Source organism: Pan paniscus, chromosome 8 (assembly GCF_029289425.2).
Source record: "Pan paniscus chromosome 8, NHGRI_mPanPan1-v2.0_pri, whole genome shotgun sequence".
Classification (NCBI taxonomy): domain Eukaryota; kingdom Metazoa; phylum Chordata; class Mammalia; order Primates; family Hominidae; genus Pan; species Pan paniscus.
In genome coordinates this window covers 134,303,263-134,322,086 of record NC_073257.2, presented here as the reverse complement: position 1 = coordinate 134,322,086, position 18,824 = coordinate 134,303,263, and the positions used below count along the sequence as shown (strand labels likewise).

Below are 18,824 nucleotides of genomic sequence, written 5' to 3'. Positions count from 1 at the left end.
CAACCCCAGGGAAGCAGTGATTGTATTTTCCCCCATTGTATTGAATATAAGTTACCTGTGGGCAGTGACTTTGTTTTATTCAACCCTGTCTCCCCAGAGCTCAGTACAGGGTCGGCACTCAGCTAGCAATGATTGCTTGTTTGAGGCTCCCATGAAAGAATCACCTAAATAAAGTACATTTTGGCACAGGTGCAGTGGCTCACTCCTGTAATCCCAGCACTTTGGGAGGCCGAGGCGGGCGGATCACGAGGTCAGGAGATGGAGACCATCCTGGCTAACATGGTGAAACCCCGTCTCTACCAAAAAATACAAAAAAATTAGCTGGGCGTGGTGGCGGACGCCTGTAGTCCCAGCTACTCGGGAGGCTAAGGCAGGAGAATGGCATGAACCCGGGAGGTGGAGCTTGCAGTGAGCCGAGATTGTGCCACTGTACTCCAGCCTAGGCGACAGAGCGAGACACTGTCTCAAAAAAAAAAGTAAAATTTACAAACATTCCAGGGCTCCAAGAAGTAAAGCAACCATCTAAGCCCTTGGTTCTTCACCAGGTATGTACATACAGCCTCTGCCTTCAGAGGCTCTGGGGTGAGACCAGGAGCAGGCGATCCTAAAAACCTCCAGGGGTGGAGTTTCTGGGCACCCCTGCAGCTTGCAGACCTCCAAGCTTGTCTGGGCTGCTGCATGGAGTAGGGTGGGCTTTCCTGGAGGATGTACTAGCAGGAGAAATGGATGAGGCTTCTGCTGTTTGGGAAGTCTGTTTCAGGTCTCGTTCCTGGCTTCTTGTCCATGTTTTAGCAGAGGTCCGGAATCCCAGCTGGTCTTTGGGGACATGGGGGAATCTGGAAGGGCTTTCTCTCTTCAAGAGCAGTTTGTCTGGATCTCTGGCTTGGAAACAGCCTTCCTACAGTCCCTCGGCTCTTTTTGCTTTTCTTTAGTGAGGGCTGCACTGACGGCAACTGGAGGCAACCTTGTCTCAGGCTCCTGAGCCTGCAGAGTGAAGGCTGTGATCTGTCCTGTTCCATCTCAAAGCCACAGCCATCTGGAGCCCTGTTTATTTCAGCTATTAGCTGGGGCTTAGCTGGGGTTGGTTTAAAATCTCTGTTGCTCTGTCAACAGCACAGCATGGTGGTTATGAACGAGGCCCTCGATCCAGTTGTGTGGGACCAGCAGTCCTGAGCAAGGCACTGCTCTGTGACTTAGCTGCCCAGCTGTAACCCAGGGAAGACTACAGCACTCACTCATAGGACTGTCAGGAGGATCAAATGAATTAGTATGCACCCGGCATAGAATAAGCACAACATATATGTTAGCCCTCATTATTAGTATCCTATTAGTATTTCAATTCCTTTCTTTTTTGTAATCATCTGACCAGTAGAGCTGGAGATGACAGATCTTTGTTCTCTAGCTGAATTGTATACTTTCCCATCCAAACCCTGCCAGTGCATTCACTTCTGAAATAGGTGATTTGCCTTCATTTCCAGAGCGGTGAGCAGAGATGTTCTCTGAGGTCTATTCAATAAACAGCTTACAGATGAAAGTGCTTTCCTTTGAATGGTGACATGTTCCTCTATCCAAAGATCTACTGTGACCCCAAGTGCTAATCACCTCCCTGGGGACCCCTGATCTGATGACATTTCTACCTCTCATCCCCTGGCATGCTCTGCCCCAGACAAAGCCTCCTTATAATATTTGAAATCGCAGCACCCGCTCCTGCCTCGAGAGCTCTGTCTCCAGATCCGTGTATGACTTGCTCCAACTCCAGGCCTCTAGTCAAGTGGCACCCCTAGAAAAGGCTCATGTCCATGGTAGCTAAAGTGACTCTCCCGCCAATCTCCCAGCCAGAGCAGGCAGCCAATTCACCTCATTTAACAGTGACGTCAAGTGACCTGCCCGTGGGCACCAGCTGCTGAGTCCTGGAGCCTGGCTTGGACTGAATGAAGTCTGCTGGCTCCCAGGCGCCTGTCCTCGGAAACACCTCCGAAAAGTCAAGGGTGGAGTGTGAGATCCAGAGAGGGGGCGCAGCAAAGCAGTGCCTTCCACTAAGGAAAAACAGAATGGCTGTGTATCGCAAGCACCTCCCGTTTGTCTTCATTCATTCATTTATTCATTCACTAATCCACTCGTACCAAGTACCTCCGATGTGCCAGACAGACAAACATGCAAACGGTTCAGACACCCTACAGAGCTCAATAAATATTTGCAAAAGAAGGAGGGAGGGATAAAAAAAGCATTGTACCCACTCTGTCTCTCCCTCCTTTCAAAGCCACCATGCTTATCCCTCTGTGGCTGTCCCCTCACTGGTACACCGGGGGCCCGCTGTGAGCCCGATGGCCAATGGGGGACCTGTTTTCCTCCACACGGGGACTCAGCCAACTCCAAAACTTGTTAAGCAACTTGCCTCACTAGCAATAAATTAGGCGGCTCGCATGGTGCCAGCAACTCAGGACCCCGTGCGATGAGACCACAAACAGCGAGACCAGTAACAGCTGGCTTGTTTTGGACAAAAACATGCTTTTTCAATGTTGTCGCCTCACACCCAGATTATTGCAGTAGTCTAAACTCTCCACCCTGGATGCATTCCGCACTCCACTGCTAGGTCAGCCCTACACTACACTAGGCTTTGAGTTGCTCCAGTTCAAGAACATCTGCGCACAGGGCACGGGGCACAGCCAGCCTCTTCAGCCCTGGGACTCTGGGCCACCAGCCTGGCTCACTCCTGCTGCCCTCCCAAAACGTTCCCCAGCCACACTGACTATTCACCTCCAAACAAGTCTTAGGCTTTGTGTATGCTGTTCCCAGCTCTGAGGGGGATGCACGTCCAGCCCACCAGGAAATTTACAGCACCTGACCCCTCTCCCACACCCTTGCAGTTAAGTGCTGGGCTGACTCCTCTGAATGAGGCTGTCTGGGTTTAAATTCCAGCTGAGTGACCTTGGGCAAGTTTTTCAACCTTAGTTCCGCTATCTGTAAAACAGGAATGAGAAGCTGGGTGTGGTGGCATCCGCCTGTAGTCCCAGCCACTTGGGAGGCTGAAGCAGGAGAATCATTGAGCCCAGGGGTTGGAGGCTGCAGTGAGCCATGATCACACCACTACACTCCAGCTTGGGCGACAGAGGGAGACCCTGTCTCTTAAGAAAAAAAAAGAGAGAGAGAGGAGCAACTGCCTCCTCGTGAGACCAAATGAGGTCACAGAGGTAACACCCGGCACACAGACTGGGTGCTCAACAGACGTGTGCTATCATCATGCCCCTTCTCGAGTCTGCAGGATCACTTCTCTCCGGGACAACTCTCTACTGCCTGACTAGGCTGAGTTTCCCGAGGGCTGTGCTCCTGTGTTGGTGAAATACACAATCTCGAATTTCACCCAGTTCGGCTCTGGCATCTTCCCGTCCACGTAAGCCAAACTATGCTAAGCCCTAGTTGGTCACACCGAACCATATTCCTATAAAGTAAACTCTAGACCAGTCCCTCTGCACTGTGCTCCCCTATGCCCCTCTCCTGGCACTGCCCGTGTTGAGGAGGCAGCACTGGGGTCCGGCAGCAGCGGCACGGCTGCGCCCAAGCGCACTGCCAAGCCCCGCTGTCTGGTTCCTACAACGCGGGGCTGGCCGCCGCTGAACTCGATATTATTTTTCCACATGGCCTCTGCCTGAAGATGAGGAGCATCTCTCCGGAAGGTCCCGCGAGAGAGTTAGACATTGCTCCATTCCACTCCTTCCCCCATCACCACCGTCTCCCCTGCCAGAACAGGTCCTGTGTGCGGCTGTAGGAACAGAGGGGTAGACTTCTTCCTCATCACTAACCCGGTCCCTTCTCCGCCTCTGCAGATTTCGTGATCCAAAGCCCGATTCAGCTTATTCAAAAGGAGCCACTTTCATTTTTGTAGGGCTGGCTCAAAACGAGGAAAGCAAGACAGGCAGCAACGCCGCCGAAACGAGAGCGGTGCCAAACCGTTCCCTGCTCGGGGTAGACTTTTTGGAGAAACTCCGGGGCGGGCCGGCAAACACTGTTCCTTTCCAAAAGAGTTACATACAGTTTTCACCGAGCGGTCCCGTGATCAAAGCAGTGAATTTTAAAGGGGACGGAGGAAGTAAATAGAAGAAAAAGCAACCGAAATGACTTCTTGTGGTCCTGAAGCCGCTCTGCGAGGCGCCAATTCCCAGTCCTGAACTTCTCTCCTTCCTTTATGCCCCCATTCCTCTTATTTGTCCTGGGGTCCCCGCGCTGTGTGGTTGCCCTCAGGGCACTCCATGGCCGATCGCCCGGCGTCTCGAGCCCCAGAGTGCAGGCCGGGCGTACCGGCATCGTCTGGGCGCAGAACCGGCCCCGGGCTGGGCGCGAAGCTCGGTTCCGAGGCAGCCCGCGGAAATCCGCCACCCCGGGGCCCACCTGCCTGTCCCCGAGAGTTGCCCTGGCCACCCCACAACGCTTCGCTGCCCCTCAACCTGCCCACCAGTCCCGCAGAAGCAGGTCCGAGCTGGGATGGAGAGAGTGGGGAGCTGCCCAGGAGCGCGGCGGAGTACCTTGGCCGCAGGCTCCGCGCTGCAGGACGATGACCGGCGGCCGGTGCAGCCTCTCGGAGCGGCGGCTGGCGGCGCGCAGCTGGCACAGGTTGGCGTAGGTGTTGGCGTCGCTGCCGCACACCGGCTCGCTGCTGGCGCACACACAGAGGCCGGCCTGCGCGCGCCGCCGCACCGTGGCCGAGGCTGGCACCCCGAAGGGCACCACGCACTGCAGACCCTCGCCGCACGGGCCCTCCTGCAGGCCGCACGCGGCGCCCTCGGGCGCGCCGCACACCTCGCAGCAGCCGCACGCGTCCCGGGCCCGGCCGCTCTCGCAGTGCTCCGGCTGCGGCGGGCAGCGCGCCGGCTCGCAGCGGTCTGGGCACCCGGCGGCCAAAGGCGCCGAGCGGCCGGCCCGGGACAGCTGCGCCGAGGCGGGCGCCGCCAGCAGCAGCAGCAGCAGCGGGAGAAGAGCGGCGCGCGGGATCTGCATGGCGACTCTGGCGGCGGCGGCGGTGGCGGCGGACAGGGCGAGGGCCGGAGAGCGGCGCCGGGGAGAGTGCAGGAGGGCCTCGGGGGCAGCGGGTGCGAGTGCGCGCGGCCGCGCGGCCCAGCCCATTGGCCTCGCAGCGGTGACGAGCCGCCTTGGGGACGGGCACGGCGCCCGGGATGGGGGCTGGCCGGATGGCGGGAGGGCGGGCGGCTGGACCGGGACCGCCCGCGGAGGGGGCAGGGCGGGCGCGCCCGGGCACGGCGGTGCTGGCGGGGCGCGGGCGGGGCAGCGCGCAGGCCGGCCCTCTCGCGGGACTCAGTTTCCCCGTCTGCGCGCCCCACATATTCGCCTTCCGCAGGTTCTCTCGCTGAGATTCGCGTCCTTCAAACTAATGGAACTTTGCAAGGGGGCCCTGCGGCGGCTTCGCGTGGGAGCGCCCGGGAAAGTTCCTGCAAATCGCCGGACTGGGGGCCCGCCCGGGAGGCTCGGACTGGGCCAGGCAGGGACTGCAGGGGCCTCTGCGCAGACCCGGGGCGTTGCGGCACCGCGGACCCCGGTCACGCGCTGGTTCTGCCCCCGGTACCCCGCACGCGGGACCCTGACCGCGGGGCCTGTGCGGCCGGACGAAGGCAGCGTCCGCGGAGCTGGCAGAAAGCCCGCGCCCAGACCCACAGTGAAGTGATAAAAGCAGAGAGCAGAAGTAATTCGAATAGAATCCTTCACACGTCTGATTCTTTGAAAAAGTTGTTGTGGGTGGCATGCGTGTCCGTATTCGCAGAGAGCCTAGGAAGCGGCTCGGCAGCTCGTAACTGGCGAGGGTGGAGCGGTCGCGGATGGGAAAGGGGTTTTCCCCTCTTTGGATTTTTCACCAAGTGCGTGATTATTTCAAAACACTTGTTATCAAAAATTTGATTTCCCACTGGAGAATCTTTGGTGCATCCTTTGGGACAGATGCGAGTCCGAGAGTCATCAGGAGGGCTGAGGGCGACCCTGGAGGTGGGTCTGGGTGCCCAGGCAGCACCAGGCCTGTGGGCAGTAGTCCTGGGTCCACACTGAGCAGATGGGCACAGCTCGTGTCCAAGGACCTGAGAGGAGGCCCTTCGCCCAGCCCTCATCCCGAACCCTCAAACCTCCACCCCCACCCTGGGCAGAGGCACCCAGGGTTGGGTGAGCCGGCAGAGCTGACTTTGGGATAGAGTAGCATGGGAGGGGGCCGGGGGCTTGGGGATTTTAATATTCTTCTGTATTTGGGTTGTTCCCTTGTGCACACGTTATTTTTCCAATACAAATAGTTTAAAAAGTAAATTCCAAATACCTTTAAGCCCCCTCAAAGCACCTTCCAAATATGAACCTTGTTAATGCCCAAGGTCCAGAGGGGTCCCCCAGAAAGGCCCAGGAGCCTGGGGCATGGGAAAGCTGTCGGGGTCCCCATGCTGACTCCCTGGACTCCAAGCGATATTCCATAAAGCCAGGGCCTCATGGCTGCGGGAGGGAGGCCTTGACCCAAAATCCATTCAGCCCTGGATACTGGAGAGGCAGAGGCCTCTGCTGATGAGAAGCCCTGAGTTCCTGGCTAGCTGTGGTTAACCACAAAAAATGCGGGGGGGTGATGATTTTCGAAGTCCATCAGCAAAGAAAGACTCCCCACTGCAGTCTTGGGGCAGATGGAATTAAAAGGACACGTGGTGGTGAATAAATTGGTGATAACTTATTTTTATCGAATTCCCTTATTTTACAGAGGAGAAAACTGAGGGCCAGAAAGGGTGACTCCCCTGAGTGTCATGCCACAAGTTGAGTGCTGGAGCCAGGACACCTTCCAAACCGGCTGTGCCTGCCTGCAAGCCCCATCTTCCTCCATCCCCCTGAGCAGCCAGACTGCAGAGGGAATGACCGGACCGAAAACAGTGTGGCTGCAACTTCCCCACTGCTTTGCGGGAGGTGGAGGGAGTTTCTAGGCTCTTTCCCTGTCGGGGAATTAAGTAGCTGGGGATCTCACTGAGTCTCCACCACCCTCTCACCCAGTTTCCACCCCTCCCCCACCACATATACACTCTGCTCCCCCAGTGCCAAATAACTTGCATTTTCTGGAACACACCTGTCTGCTTACGGTCTCTGTGCCTTTCTTTGCCCACATCTCCCCTCTTCTTGAAACACCCCTCCTCCTCTCCAGCGTGGGCTCATGTGACCTAGAGAAGCACGTGGGAGCCCTGTCATCTGGGGGACTTGGGTTCAAATCCCACTTCTGGTCCTTAAGTCTGTGACTCTGGGCCTTTGTTTAGTAACTGGAGGAGTTTCATTAGGAAAATGGCAGTGACCGCATATGTCCCTGGAGTGACTGATGTGCCACCCACAAGCTTCTATTTGGTCACTGCTGGGTCCCATCGTCCCATCTAGCATGCTCCTCTTGCATCCTCGTGCCCCCACTCAGTGCCATTGTCTCTGCCTCTCACCCTCTGTGCTGCTATTCCTGCCCTCATCACCTCCTCCCTAGGGCAGAGGCCCCGTCTTCTTTACCCCTGAATGCCCCAGTGCCAGCACAGCGCTTTGGCAAGTTATTCAGCACTGGGGGAGTAGAGTGTATGTGTGGTGGGGGAGGGGGTGGAGAATGGGTAAGCGGGTGATGGAGACTCAGGGGGACCCCCAGCTACTTAATACCCCTGAGGAAGTGTCGGCTGAAGTGGACCCACTCCTGTGATGGTTCACAGCCTAGAAGAGGCGTCTGTAACCACGGTGACCAGTAAGTGCCAGCCATGGAGCCACGTGGCTGTTCTAGAGCAGGAAGACAGCACTACCCTGAGAGCCATGCTGGTGGCTTCATCAGGAAGGGAGTCAGCAGGGGGAGGACTGGGGGACCAAGTGGTCCCTAAGAAGCAGAATTTGCAATACCCAAGGTTTTAGAAAGAGCAACCTGGCGGGGCCACTGCACAATGAGATCACAGACTCACCTCCCAGCTGTGAGTGCTGCTCACCCCACCTGCTCTGACCCAGGCACCGGTTATGAAGAAGACAAGCAGCTCTACAGAGGGGCCTCAAGAAATCCTTCGAAACAGAAATCAAAGTCTTGCTGGAAGGGTTCTGGGCACCCTGGACTGTCCACATGGGAGGCTGTTGGTGCGTGTGCCTACGTGTGTCCCTCAGTGGATGCACGAAGAAGGAAATGGTAAGTCCATTGAAACCTGGCCTCGTGGGGCCATCTCTGACCTTCCCTTAGTCCTAACGTCTCCATATCTGGAGGTAATGCTTTCAACCTGCAAGCGTTGCTCTTTCTCTCTTTTAGATTCTTCCCCATCTGCTGCCATTTATAAAGACGTTTTCTTAAAAGAAGCATTTTTCTTTTGATACATCATGAAAACTCATTTCTCACTCACCAGGCCTTGGCACGGTATTCTAGAGAGGATTTTTCCAGAGAAAAGGGGGCAGTTTTGAAGCCAAACAGACGAGTTCCCCAACATCCTCTCTGCAGCCCTCATTTGCAGCATTGAAGCTTTAGTTTTGAACAGGGCCAAGTCTATTCATGAATAATGAACAATGAAACACCACAGCTGCCAGAGCCTTAATCAGGAAACGAGGCTTCTGAATAGGAATGGAGCAGCCATGTTTGTGCTGCCCAGGAGGACGATTTCCCACTCCAGGCCTCTGTTCTCCCAAATGTACAAAGGACCCAGAATGCTCAGGGGCTCCTATTGCCTTTCCTAAGTCACAGGATCTAAGATCTAAGGAGCTATAGTAATAATTTTGGCTCCTCCTATAAGCTTAGCCTATCACTGTACTGCTCAGTAGTTTCCAGGGGCTCTCCATGCCAGTAGAATGAAGTCCAAGCTTCTTGCCCTGACTTCCAGCGTCCCCCATACCCCTCAAGCCAGGTTGTCCTCTAGATCCAGGGTGGTGTAATCCATCCCTACTCACCCATTCTCCCATAGCAACAGAACCCTGGCTGGGGCCATGCCAGCAGGTAAAAGATGACTTCTCAGCTGGTTTCACCCCCTTTCCTCAGAGTGCCAGACCCACTCCCATCCCCTCTGGCCACCCCAGCATCAGAGGTCGTAACCTCCTTTAACAGCAGGTACACCCTGATGACAAACCCACATCAGTTCAGTTAGGTTCGGTTCAGGAAAAATTTCCTGAGCCCCTGCCACAGGGTAGACACTGCTAGACACTGTAAAGCCGTGTCGAATGATCAAGCCCCTGTCCTCAAGAAGCTCAAAGTCTAGAATTTTCTGCAGTGATGGAAATAATCTCTATCTGTGCTGTCCAAGAGGGTAGCCACTAACTACATGTGACTGCCAAGCATTTGAAATGCAGCAAGTGCAAGGATGATCTGAATTTTTATTTAATTTTAGTTAATGCCTATCACCCAGGAGAGAGAAAGGAGGGCAAGAAAACAAAGGCAGGATGACAGGAGGGAATGCAGTGACAGAGAGGAATCCAGATATTAGGAGAAGATTGGGCTGCATCTCAAGGGTTGAGAAAGATTTCACCAGCTGCACAGAGCAGAAGATGCATCCAGTTGGTGATGACGCGATGAGTCCGCCCAGGTGGGGAAATTCCAGGTTGCACAGTGTGGCTGCAGGTGGGAAGAGAGTCCTGTGGACAGTTGAGGCAGCTGGAGGGAAGGGGACCAGTCTAGGTTGTGAGGGACTCCCTCTGTCCTCCTAAGGATTTTTGGCTTCACATTGACGCTGATGAGAAGCTCCAGTTGGCTTTTAAGGAGATATGTTTTGGCAGAATCACCTTGCTGCAGTGTGGATGATAGACTGAAAAAAAAATAGATTTAGTAATATGCATTTTTAAATAGACACATGACGATATTTTAGGTTGAGGAGCACTTTAAATTAAGTTGAAGATGCAGTTAATGTAACTCAATAGGGTAAGAAGTATAGACATTCCATTCCTTTTGTAACAATTAATTTATTTCTGTATGATCTCTTCAATGTAGACCCCCTCCTTCCAAAATAGGACAAAGGTGAGGAAGTTCAAAATACTTTTGAGAACTTTTTTTTTTTTTGAGATAGAGTCTCACTCTGTTGCCCAGGCTGGAGTGCAGTGGTGCGGTCTTGGCTCACTGCAACCTCCACCTCCCAGGTTCTAGCGATTCTCCTGCCTCAGCCTCCCAAGTAGCTGGGATTACAGGTGCTGCCACCATGCCTGGCTAATTTCTGTATTTTTAGTAGAGATGGGGTTTCACCATGTTGACCAGGCTGGTCTGGAACTCCTGACCACAAGTGATTTGCCCACCTTGGCCTCCCAAAGTGCTGGTATACAGCCATGAGCCACCATGCCTGGCCTATTTTTGAGAATTTCTGAAGCACTTTAGAATTACAATACCAGCATTTCTTTTTTTCTTTTTTCTCTTTTCTTTTTTTTTTTTTTGTTTTTGTTTTTTGTTTTTTAGATAGGGCAGCCTCTCGAGCCAGAGTAGGCTCAGAGACTCCAGCACTAGCATTTCTAATATCAAATCAAAACATTCATGTCTATTAGTTAAATAAAGATACTTAAAAGCCAACCCCAGGCCTGCTGCTGCTCAGTTTCCTTTTAAGCCTTTACATTCTATGTATTTGTTAAGATCTACAATTCAGATCTTTTATTAATTTAGGCGAACCCTTCCCCTAAATCAGTTGCATGAGACCAGCAGTCCATCTTTGCATTAATTGGCTCCTTCCAACATATTTGCTTTAGAAAATTAAAAGCATGGCATGTGATCAAATTTTTCACTCTCCATGGTAAAGTATCAGACAGATACAATTCAAACAGAGCCCCAGGCAGCCACCAAAAGGTCTTGAATGACAGCTTGTCAATTTCTGTCACTCGGGAGCAGCTTGAAAAGCTGAGCGCACTCACATTTAGAACATGCTGCCATTTAGGCAAAATGGTTCAACATTGAATCAAGGACATTATGAGCCAGAATTTTAAATCTGCTTATAAAAAACAAAAATTAAGAGAGGGAAGGGGTTCAACCTTTGAGTTCTCTCATTTGTCTAATTATATAGTACTACGGCAAGCACAAAGCGCCACAGTTCCGTAAGCATTAGAAAGCATTTACTAAGCTTATTTGGCAACATGGTCTCTAAGCTGCTTGATGTCTAAATTTTAAACCAACGTGACCTGTAAGGCCCAGATTCTTTCTCTACAAACTTGCATTGTTGTTTTCTTACACATACAGCCAAGGCATTTTTTTTAATCCATAAATGAGCAGGAAAAATGAGCATTGGAAAGCAGTGAGAATATTGAAAGAATGGTACAGCTTTCTAAATGACTCCTCTAACAACCCGGACGAGAAGCAGGCTGAGGTTTCCATCTCCTTCAGTAAACCCTAAAGCCAATTCACCGGCTTGCGGGGCCACTCAGATGGCCTTCTATAAGCTTTGGGTTTCTGCTCACCCCATCACTTTCTCAGACCTACTGCGTCTTCTTGTTTCCTTTTTCTGGCATGTAGCAGGTGCATTGGAAGTACTTACTGATATTCCCAACTCTCCAGCTGTTCAACCAGAGGAAGGCTGAATTGCCTAGGCCTCCCTGTGGCCAGTGGTGCTCAAACCTGAGCATGCATCAGAAGCACCTGAAGGCTGGTTAAAATGCAAGCTGCAGGGCACCACTCCAGAATGTCTGATTCAATAGGTCTGGGGTAAGGCCTGATCATCTGCATTTCTTACCAGTGTCAGGTGGTGCTGAGGCTGCTGAAACCTCCTCTGGGGTCCAGCAGGAGAGAAGAAGGCTGGTAAGCAGAGCTCAGTGTGGATTTTAGCAGCTGGGATCATGGAGTGTGATAAAGACAGTTTGCTCCTCTGCTTGTCACTGGCTCCTTCTCCACCAACTCCAGGGTCCAGCCCAGACTCTCGCAGAGTGGAAATGAAGGACACAGGAACCACCGAGGAGGACAGACTTGCCATCTCAGGCCCTCCTTTCCCCTCCGCCTCAGTTACCATCGGTCCTGGGTGTAGGCGCAGCATGTAGGGTACAGGGACATGATGTGGTGACAAAGGTGCTGTCCCCTTGCCAAGCCAGCTGCCATCTCACTCAGCCAGGAGCATTGTCTTTTCCCGTCACACAAAAATGCCCCCAGGAGTCAGGGCGCCCTGATGACTCCACCCTGAATTGTTGGGTGGTCTCAGGGAGGGTCCACCCCTCAGTCCTGCTCTGCCAGAGGAGGCAACAGAGGTCCCTAGTATCCATTGAAATCATCTGTGAAGCTTTTAAAAAATGCAGAGACCCAGGGATTTGAAAAAAAAAAAACCTTGATTGTAGATCATAGTATTGAATCAATGTTGATTTTCCAATTTTGATCATGTTACTGTGGTATGAGAAAATTTTTTTTAAGAAAAACACACTGAAATATTTAGAAATACAGGACGTGCAACTTAAAGCCTGCAACTTAAATGTTTTAAATGTTTCACATGCTTTAAATGTTTCCAAGAACTAGAATGATGTAGCGAGGGTGGTAAGCATTCGGGAAATCTGAGATAAGGGTCAATGAGAGTTTTGGGGGTTTTGGGTTTTTTGGGATTTTTTGGGTTTTTTGTTTGTTTGTTTTACTATTTTTCAACTTTTCTCTAAACCTAAAATTATTTCAAAATAAAAAACTTTTTTTTTTTTGAGATGGGGTCTCATTCTGTTGTCCAGGCTGGTGTGCAGTGGTATGAGCACAGCTTACTGTGGCCTCAACATCCTCGGGCTAAGGTGATCCTCCTACCTCAGCCACCTGAGTAGCTGGGACTACAGCTACAGACCACGCCCAGCTATTTTTTATATTTTTTGTAGAGACCAGGTTTTGCCATGTTGCCAGGCTGGTATCGAACTCCAAGCTCAAGCAATCTACCTGCAAAAGTGCTAGGATTACAGGCATAATCCTAGCCCAGGCCCCCCAGCCTTTTTTTTTTTTCTGAGACAGGGTCTCACTTTGTCACCCAGGCTGGAATCCAGTGGCATGATCATGGCTCACTGCAGCCTCATACGCCTGGGCTCAGGTGATCCTCCCACCTCAGCCTCCCAAGTAGCTGGGACCACAGGTGTGCAGCACCATGCCTGGCTAATTTACTTTTTTTTTTTTTTGGAGATGGGGTCTTACTATGTTGCCCAGGCAGGTCTTGAAGTCCTGGGCTCAAGTGATCCTCCTGCCTTGGCCTCCCAAAGTGTTGGGATTACAGGTGTGAACCACTTCTCCCAGCCAAACACTTTTTTAAAAGGAAAAAAAAAGCCGGGCGCCATGGCTCACGCCTGTCATCCCACCACTTTGGGAAGTCAAGGTGGGCAGATCACGAGCTCAGGAGATCGAGACCATCATGGCTAACATGGTGGAATCCTGGCTCTACTAAAAATACAAAAATTAGCTGGGCATGGTGGTGCGTGCCTGTAATCCCAGTTACTTGGGAGGCTGAGGCAGGAGAATAGCCTGAACCAGGGAGTCAGAGGTTGCAGTGAGCCAAGATCATGCCACTGCACTCCAGCCTGGTGACAGAGCAAGACTCTGTCTCAAAAAAATAAAAAATAAAAGGAAAAAACAAACTATTCCAGACCAACTGAATTAAAAACTCTAAGAGCACAAATAAACACACGAGAAGATGCTTTTGGCATCTCTAGTCATCAGCAAATCAACAAATCAAAACCACATTGAGTACTACTTCATAGGCACTAAGGTAGCCAGAATCAAAAAGTCAGATGATAACAAGTATCAGCAAGGATGTGGCGAAATCAGAATCCTCATGCACTGCTAGTGGGAATGTAAAATGGTATAGCTGCTTTGGAAAACAGTCTGGCAGTTCTTCAAACAGAGTGAATATATGATCCAGCATTTCCACCATTCCTAGGTAGCTACCCAAGAGAAAGGAAAATGTGTCCATACAGAAACTGGAACACACATGTTCATAGCACTATTCATAACAGCCCAAAGGTAGAAACAACCCAAATGTCCATCAACTGATAACAGATAAATTATGGCATATCCATAAAATGAAATACTATTCAGCCATAAAAAAGAATAAAATACCCACTACAACATGGTGAACCCTGAAAGCATGGGGCTAAATGAAAGAAGCCAGATACAAAAGACAACATATTATATGACTTCATTCATAAGAAATGTGTATAACAGGAAAATCTACAGATACAGAAAATAGATTTGTGCTTGCTTAGGGCTAGAAGAGTGGGGAGAGGCTGGGAACAGTGGCTCATGCCTGTAATCACAGCACTTTGGGAGGATGAAGCAGGAGGATTGCTTGAGGCCAGGACTTTGAGACCAGCCTAGGCAACATAGCAAAAAGCCATCCCTACAAAAAATAAATAAATAAATAATAAAATAAAATAAGTTTTTTTTTTTTTTTTTAGTTTAGTGTGACTGTGCACACTTGTATTCCCAGCTATTCGGGGGGCTGAGGTGGGAGGATTGCTTGAGCCCAGGACTTTAAGGCTGAAGCCATGATCGTGCCACTGCACCAGACTGGGTGACAGAGTGAGACTCAGTCTCTTAAAATTTTTTAAAATAGTTGGCCAGGCACGGTGGCTCACACCTGTAATCCCAGCACTTTGGGAGGCCGAGGCGGGCAGATCACTTGAGGTCAGGAGTTCCAGATCAGCCTGGCCAACATGGTGAAACCCTGTCTCTACTAAAAATACAAAAATTAGCAGGGCATGGTGGCGCGTGCCTGTAATCCCAGAGGCTGAGGCAAAAGAATCGCTTAAACCCAGGAGGCGGAGGTTGCAGTGAGCCGAGATTGCGCCACTGAACTCCAGCCTGGGTGACAGAGCCAGATTCCATCTCAACAAAAAAAAAAGAAAAAAAAATTTTTTTAATAGAAAATAAAAAGAATAGCTGAAGAGTATGGGGTTTCTTTTTGAGATAAGGAAAATGTTTTAAAATTGACTGTGTTGGCTGGACTTGGTAGGTCAAGCCTGTAATCCCAGCACTTTGGGAGGCCAAACCAGGCAGATCACTTGAGGTCAGGAGTTCGAGACCAGCCTGGCCAACATGGTGACACCCCGTCTCTACCAAAAATACAAAAATTAGCCAGGCGTGGTGGCACACACCTGTAATCCAAGCTACTCGAGAGGCTGAGGCAGGAGAATCACTTGAACCAGGGAGGCAGAGGTTGCAGTGAGCCAAAATCACACCACTGCACTCCAGCCTGGGCGACTCCATCTCAAAAAAAAAAAAAAAATTGACTGTGCTGTTGATGGTTGTCCATATCCATGAATATACTAAAAGCCACTGAAATGTATACTTTAAATGGGTAGATTGTATTTTATTTGAATTGTATCGCAATAAAGCTATTTTTAAAAACTCAGGGGGAGAGGGCAGGGACTGAGCATCCCTAGCGTCTCTAATTTGAAGAGCTCCCAGGGACTCCAATGAGCAGCAGGGCTGAGAACCACACACAGGTAATTTCTGTGTACTGACACTATCTGGATCCACGTTTAAGCCACCCAGTTGGTCTAGAGCCAGAGTAATGTCCTTAGAGATGTGAAATTCAGCAGCACCAGGTATTTTATTTGTCTAACTCATAACCCTTATTTAATCAGCCAGTCTGTGTCAGGTGGGCCACCACATTGTCTTCCTCAGTCAGGTTGGGAGTTGCCTGGCACAGGAGCCTGCCTTGCCCACTATGCCCAGACAGCACCCGCCACGTAGCAGGCGCTAGTCTCATGTTGCTTGTATTAAACAGATGCTTGCAGCAGAAGGTATAGCACTGAAGTAATGCATTTTTATCTTAACTTTCGTTTACTTTCTTCCCGTAGAATTGATTCCATTGATGTGACTTTCAGCTGTCAGCTGTCTGCACTCCCAGACGGGGTGATGGCCTGGCACCAACGGAGCATTACCCTGATGAATCATGGTCGAGGTACTTTTCCACTGGGCCAGCTGCCACAGCCCCTTCTCCATCCTTCGGAGAGCTCTGTCACCTCGCCTTGTAGCACTTGTGTCTCTCCCACTGGCCTCCACTTCTTGTGGGCAGTTTCTGGATGCCCAGGCCTAATCCAGCGCTGGCACTCAGTTAATTCTCTCTTCCTTTAAAGGGAACAATTACCACCTTGAGGAAGGAGGCCTGAAAGCTAAGTCTTTGCTATTGCATCTGCCTTCTTCTCACGAAGACCTGCAGCTTGAAAGGAGGGGAGGGAGAAATAGCCCTAAGCTCCAGGAAGACCAAGCCCAGCCGCTGTGATGATTCCAAGGAAATTCAGGAAATCCTTGCTAATGGCCAAACTTCCCGGGTTTGAGATGCAAAAGGAAATCAGATCGCAGGGTAATGCTTTTACGCTAAGCAAGAAATTGCAGGATATAAAGCTGTGCAGACCGTTGCCTCTGATTAAGAAAGCGATTCTGAGATTCCAGCCTGGAAGGAACTGGGCCCCAGTGTTAACTGTGGTTAATTCTGGGTGGAGGGGTGATGGGTGATAATTTCTCCTTTTTCTTTTCTGTACTAACCATTAATACTGGGGGGATGGGCAGTTAAAAATCAAAGGAAGAAAACATAAAGAAAGCCAAATCCTTTTCCATCTGTAGCCGTTCAAGCTACTGCCTGGACACGCTCTCCTTGAAGCTGGGGCTCCTCTCTCAGCCCCACCTAACATGGCCCAGCTCCTTCCTGGGGTCACTCCGTGTTCCTCAAGCACTTCAAACTCATCCTCTCCTGCCTCTGAGCTGAGCATATGGGCCTCTCCCCTTCCTTTAAAAGCTCCATCCGTGACTGCCTTCTGGGGGTCAGCCACATAGCTGAGTGAGGACCACATGCTTCACACCAAATGATACAAGAAGCTTGTTCCAAATCTATGTGGGTTTTTTGACATTTTAGAGAGCAGATGCTTTCCCATGCTTTCTAATTCCCTATTACATCTATACATCTCTTTTAAAAGATCCTGCAAGTCCTTTTAGTGTCTGGACACAGCTTATTCCCTCCCTTTCTTTTTTCCCAATTTCACCTGCCCCAGTCCTCCTGGTCAGTGCTTCTGTTTCCTGCACAAGGAAACAGCCTTGCAAACATGGTGAACCCTGAAAGCATGCTGGAAATGAAAGAAGCCAGGTACAAAAGACAACATACTATATGATTTCATTCACAAGAAATGTGTGTAACAGAAAACTTTACAGAGACAGAAAATAAATTCCTAGTTGCTTAGGGCTGGGAGGGTGGGGTGAAGCCTCTCTGCAGAGATGGCAATGCCCAGGATTCCTTTGAAGAGGTTGTTTAGATATCACAGCATAGTCGGACAATAGTGAGGACAGTCTGGCATTGGCGTACAGATGAACAAATAGATTCGTGCAATAGAAGAAGCCAAACCAGATTCCAGCCTACCTCCAGTCACCTGATTTAACAAAGTCAAAGTCACAAATCAATAGGGAGAGGATGCTCTTTTCAGTAAATGATACCATATCAATTGACTCGTCATATAGAGAACAAAATGAACTTTGGTCCCATACACACGCAAGTCATAAAAGTTCACTCAAAGTGAATCATAGACCTACATTTGAAAACAAAAGCAATGCAGGGTCCAGGAGAAAGGGTCCAGGCAGGAGAATATTTTTATGACCTTGGGCTAAGCAAGAGATTCATAAACAGGACACAAAACCACTAACCACCAAAAAAAAGGACTGATAAACATGACAATTAAAATGAAGAATTTATGTTTATCAAAAACAAAAAGGGGAACCATCGACTGGGAGAACATAGTTACAACACTTGTATCCAACTGAGAATTTATATTCAGGTTAGAAGACTCAAAAACAAAAAGGCAAGCAATCCACTAAGAACAAATTCTGGGCAGAAGACTTCACAAAAGATCTGCAAATGACCAATGACATCAGGTAAACATGGATTAAAACAACAAGAAGACACACCCACAAGATCCGTGACAATTTTGAAAATGAAACCCTGAGGCAGGCAGAATTCTAAGGTCATGTCCCAGATTCCCCCTCTTGGTGTCCGAGCCCTGCACAGTCCACTTGAGTAGGGGCCAGACCTGTGGATATGATGGATGTCTCTTCTGTGATCAGGTTACATCATATGCCAAAGATGGAGGGATTTTGTGATTAAGTCTCTAATCAGTTTACCTTCAAGTTCATCAAAAGCGAGAGTGGCCTAGGTTGGCCTGGCCTACTCAGGTGAGGCCTTTAAAAGAGAGCTCAAGCCTGCCCTGAGCTTGGAGAGATTTTCCTGCTAGCCTTGAAGAAACAAACAGCTGTGAGTTCTGCAGCTTCACAGAAATGAATTTGGCCGACAATCATGTGAGCTCCATTAGAAATGCACCCTAAGCTCTCTCAACCTCTCCCATCCCCCACAGCACCTATTTACTGATTATCTGTACATGATAGCAGGGCAGGAACTAGACTCTCAGCCCCCTGAGGACAGGCCTTGTCTGTCAGTGCATTTCACTGTCTGTCCCAGCACCTTGCACAGAGCCTGGCACATATCAAGAACACGGCACATTTTTATTGAGACAGACTCCTCAAAGCTGGAATCTAAAACCAATGGCACCTAAATTCAGCCAAAAAGGTTAATGTGACACCTGTGCTTTTATTACCCATTTCTGCAGATGGAAGGGTTGGTTGTTTGTGGCTATCTCAAGTGAAATGCAGAATTAGTGAATAAAATTTTCATCTGAATTTAAAGAAAATCTTAATAAGATTTTGTTATTGCAATTTTGTTGGTACCACTATGGAGTAACTTACACTATTCAAATCATCATTGCCTTCCCTATAGAAGAATTATATTAGGTTAAGCCAAATACAATTGAGATATTCAATCACTTTTGACTTCATAAAATGCCAATCTCATATGGTTCAACCTAATTCTTCCCTGCCCCTTTGATGTCCAACTTGATCATGCTATTTTCTCTGGCCAATAAAATGT

General features: G+C 49.9%; 2 protein-coding genes and 1 long non-coding RNA gene across 3 annotated transcripts in view; 1 reads left to right on the top strand and 2 right to left on the bottom strand.

The window, feature by feature from the left end:
• HTRA1 (HtrA serine peptidase 1) overlaps positions 1 to 5,280 on the bottom strand; it is a 53,466-nt gene extending 48,186 nt beyond the window's left edge. The window contains exon 1 of the mRNA XM_034931635.3: positions 4,521 to 5,280. Within this exon, the coding sequence (XP_034787526.2) occupies positions 4,521 to 5,118 (598 nt within the window). The 5' untranslated portion in view covers positions 5,119 to 5,280. The remainder of the gene's footprint in view (positions 1 to 4,520) is intronic.
• Positions 5,281 to 8,563: 3,283 nt separating this feature from the next.
• On the bottom strand, positions 8,564 to 14,120 carry ARMS2 (age-related maculopathy susceptibility 2). The gene is made up of 2 exons (XM_003825670.6): positions 11,643 to 14,120; positions 8,564 to 9,746 (listed from the first exon to the last, which is right to left on the bottom strand). Exons 1-2 carry the CDS (start codon positions 11,937 to 11,939, stop codon positions 9,720 to 9,722), a joined length of 324 nt encoding a protein of 107 aa, XP_003825718.1. The 5' UTR covers positions 11,940 to 14,120; the 3' UTR covers positions 8,564 to 9,719.
• Positions 14,121 to 15,704: 1,584 nt separating this feature from the next.
• Positions 15,705 to 18,588, top strand: LOC134731114 (uncharacterized). The gene is made up of 2 exons (XR_010113216.1): positions 15,705 to 15,821; positions 15,997 to 18,588. It is a non-coding gene; the product is annotated as an uncharacterized LOC134731114 (long non-coding RNA).
• The last annotated feature ends 236 nt before the right edge of the window (positions 18,589 to 18,824 follow it).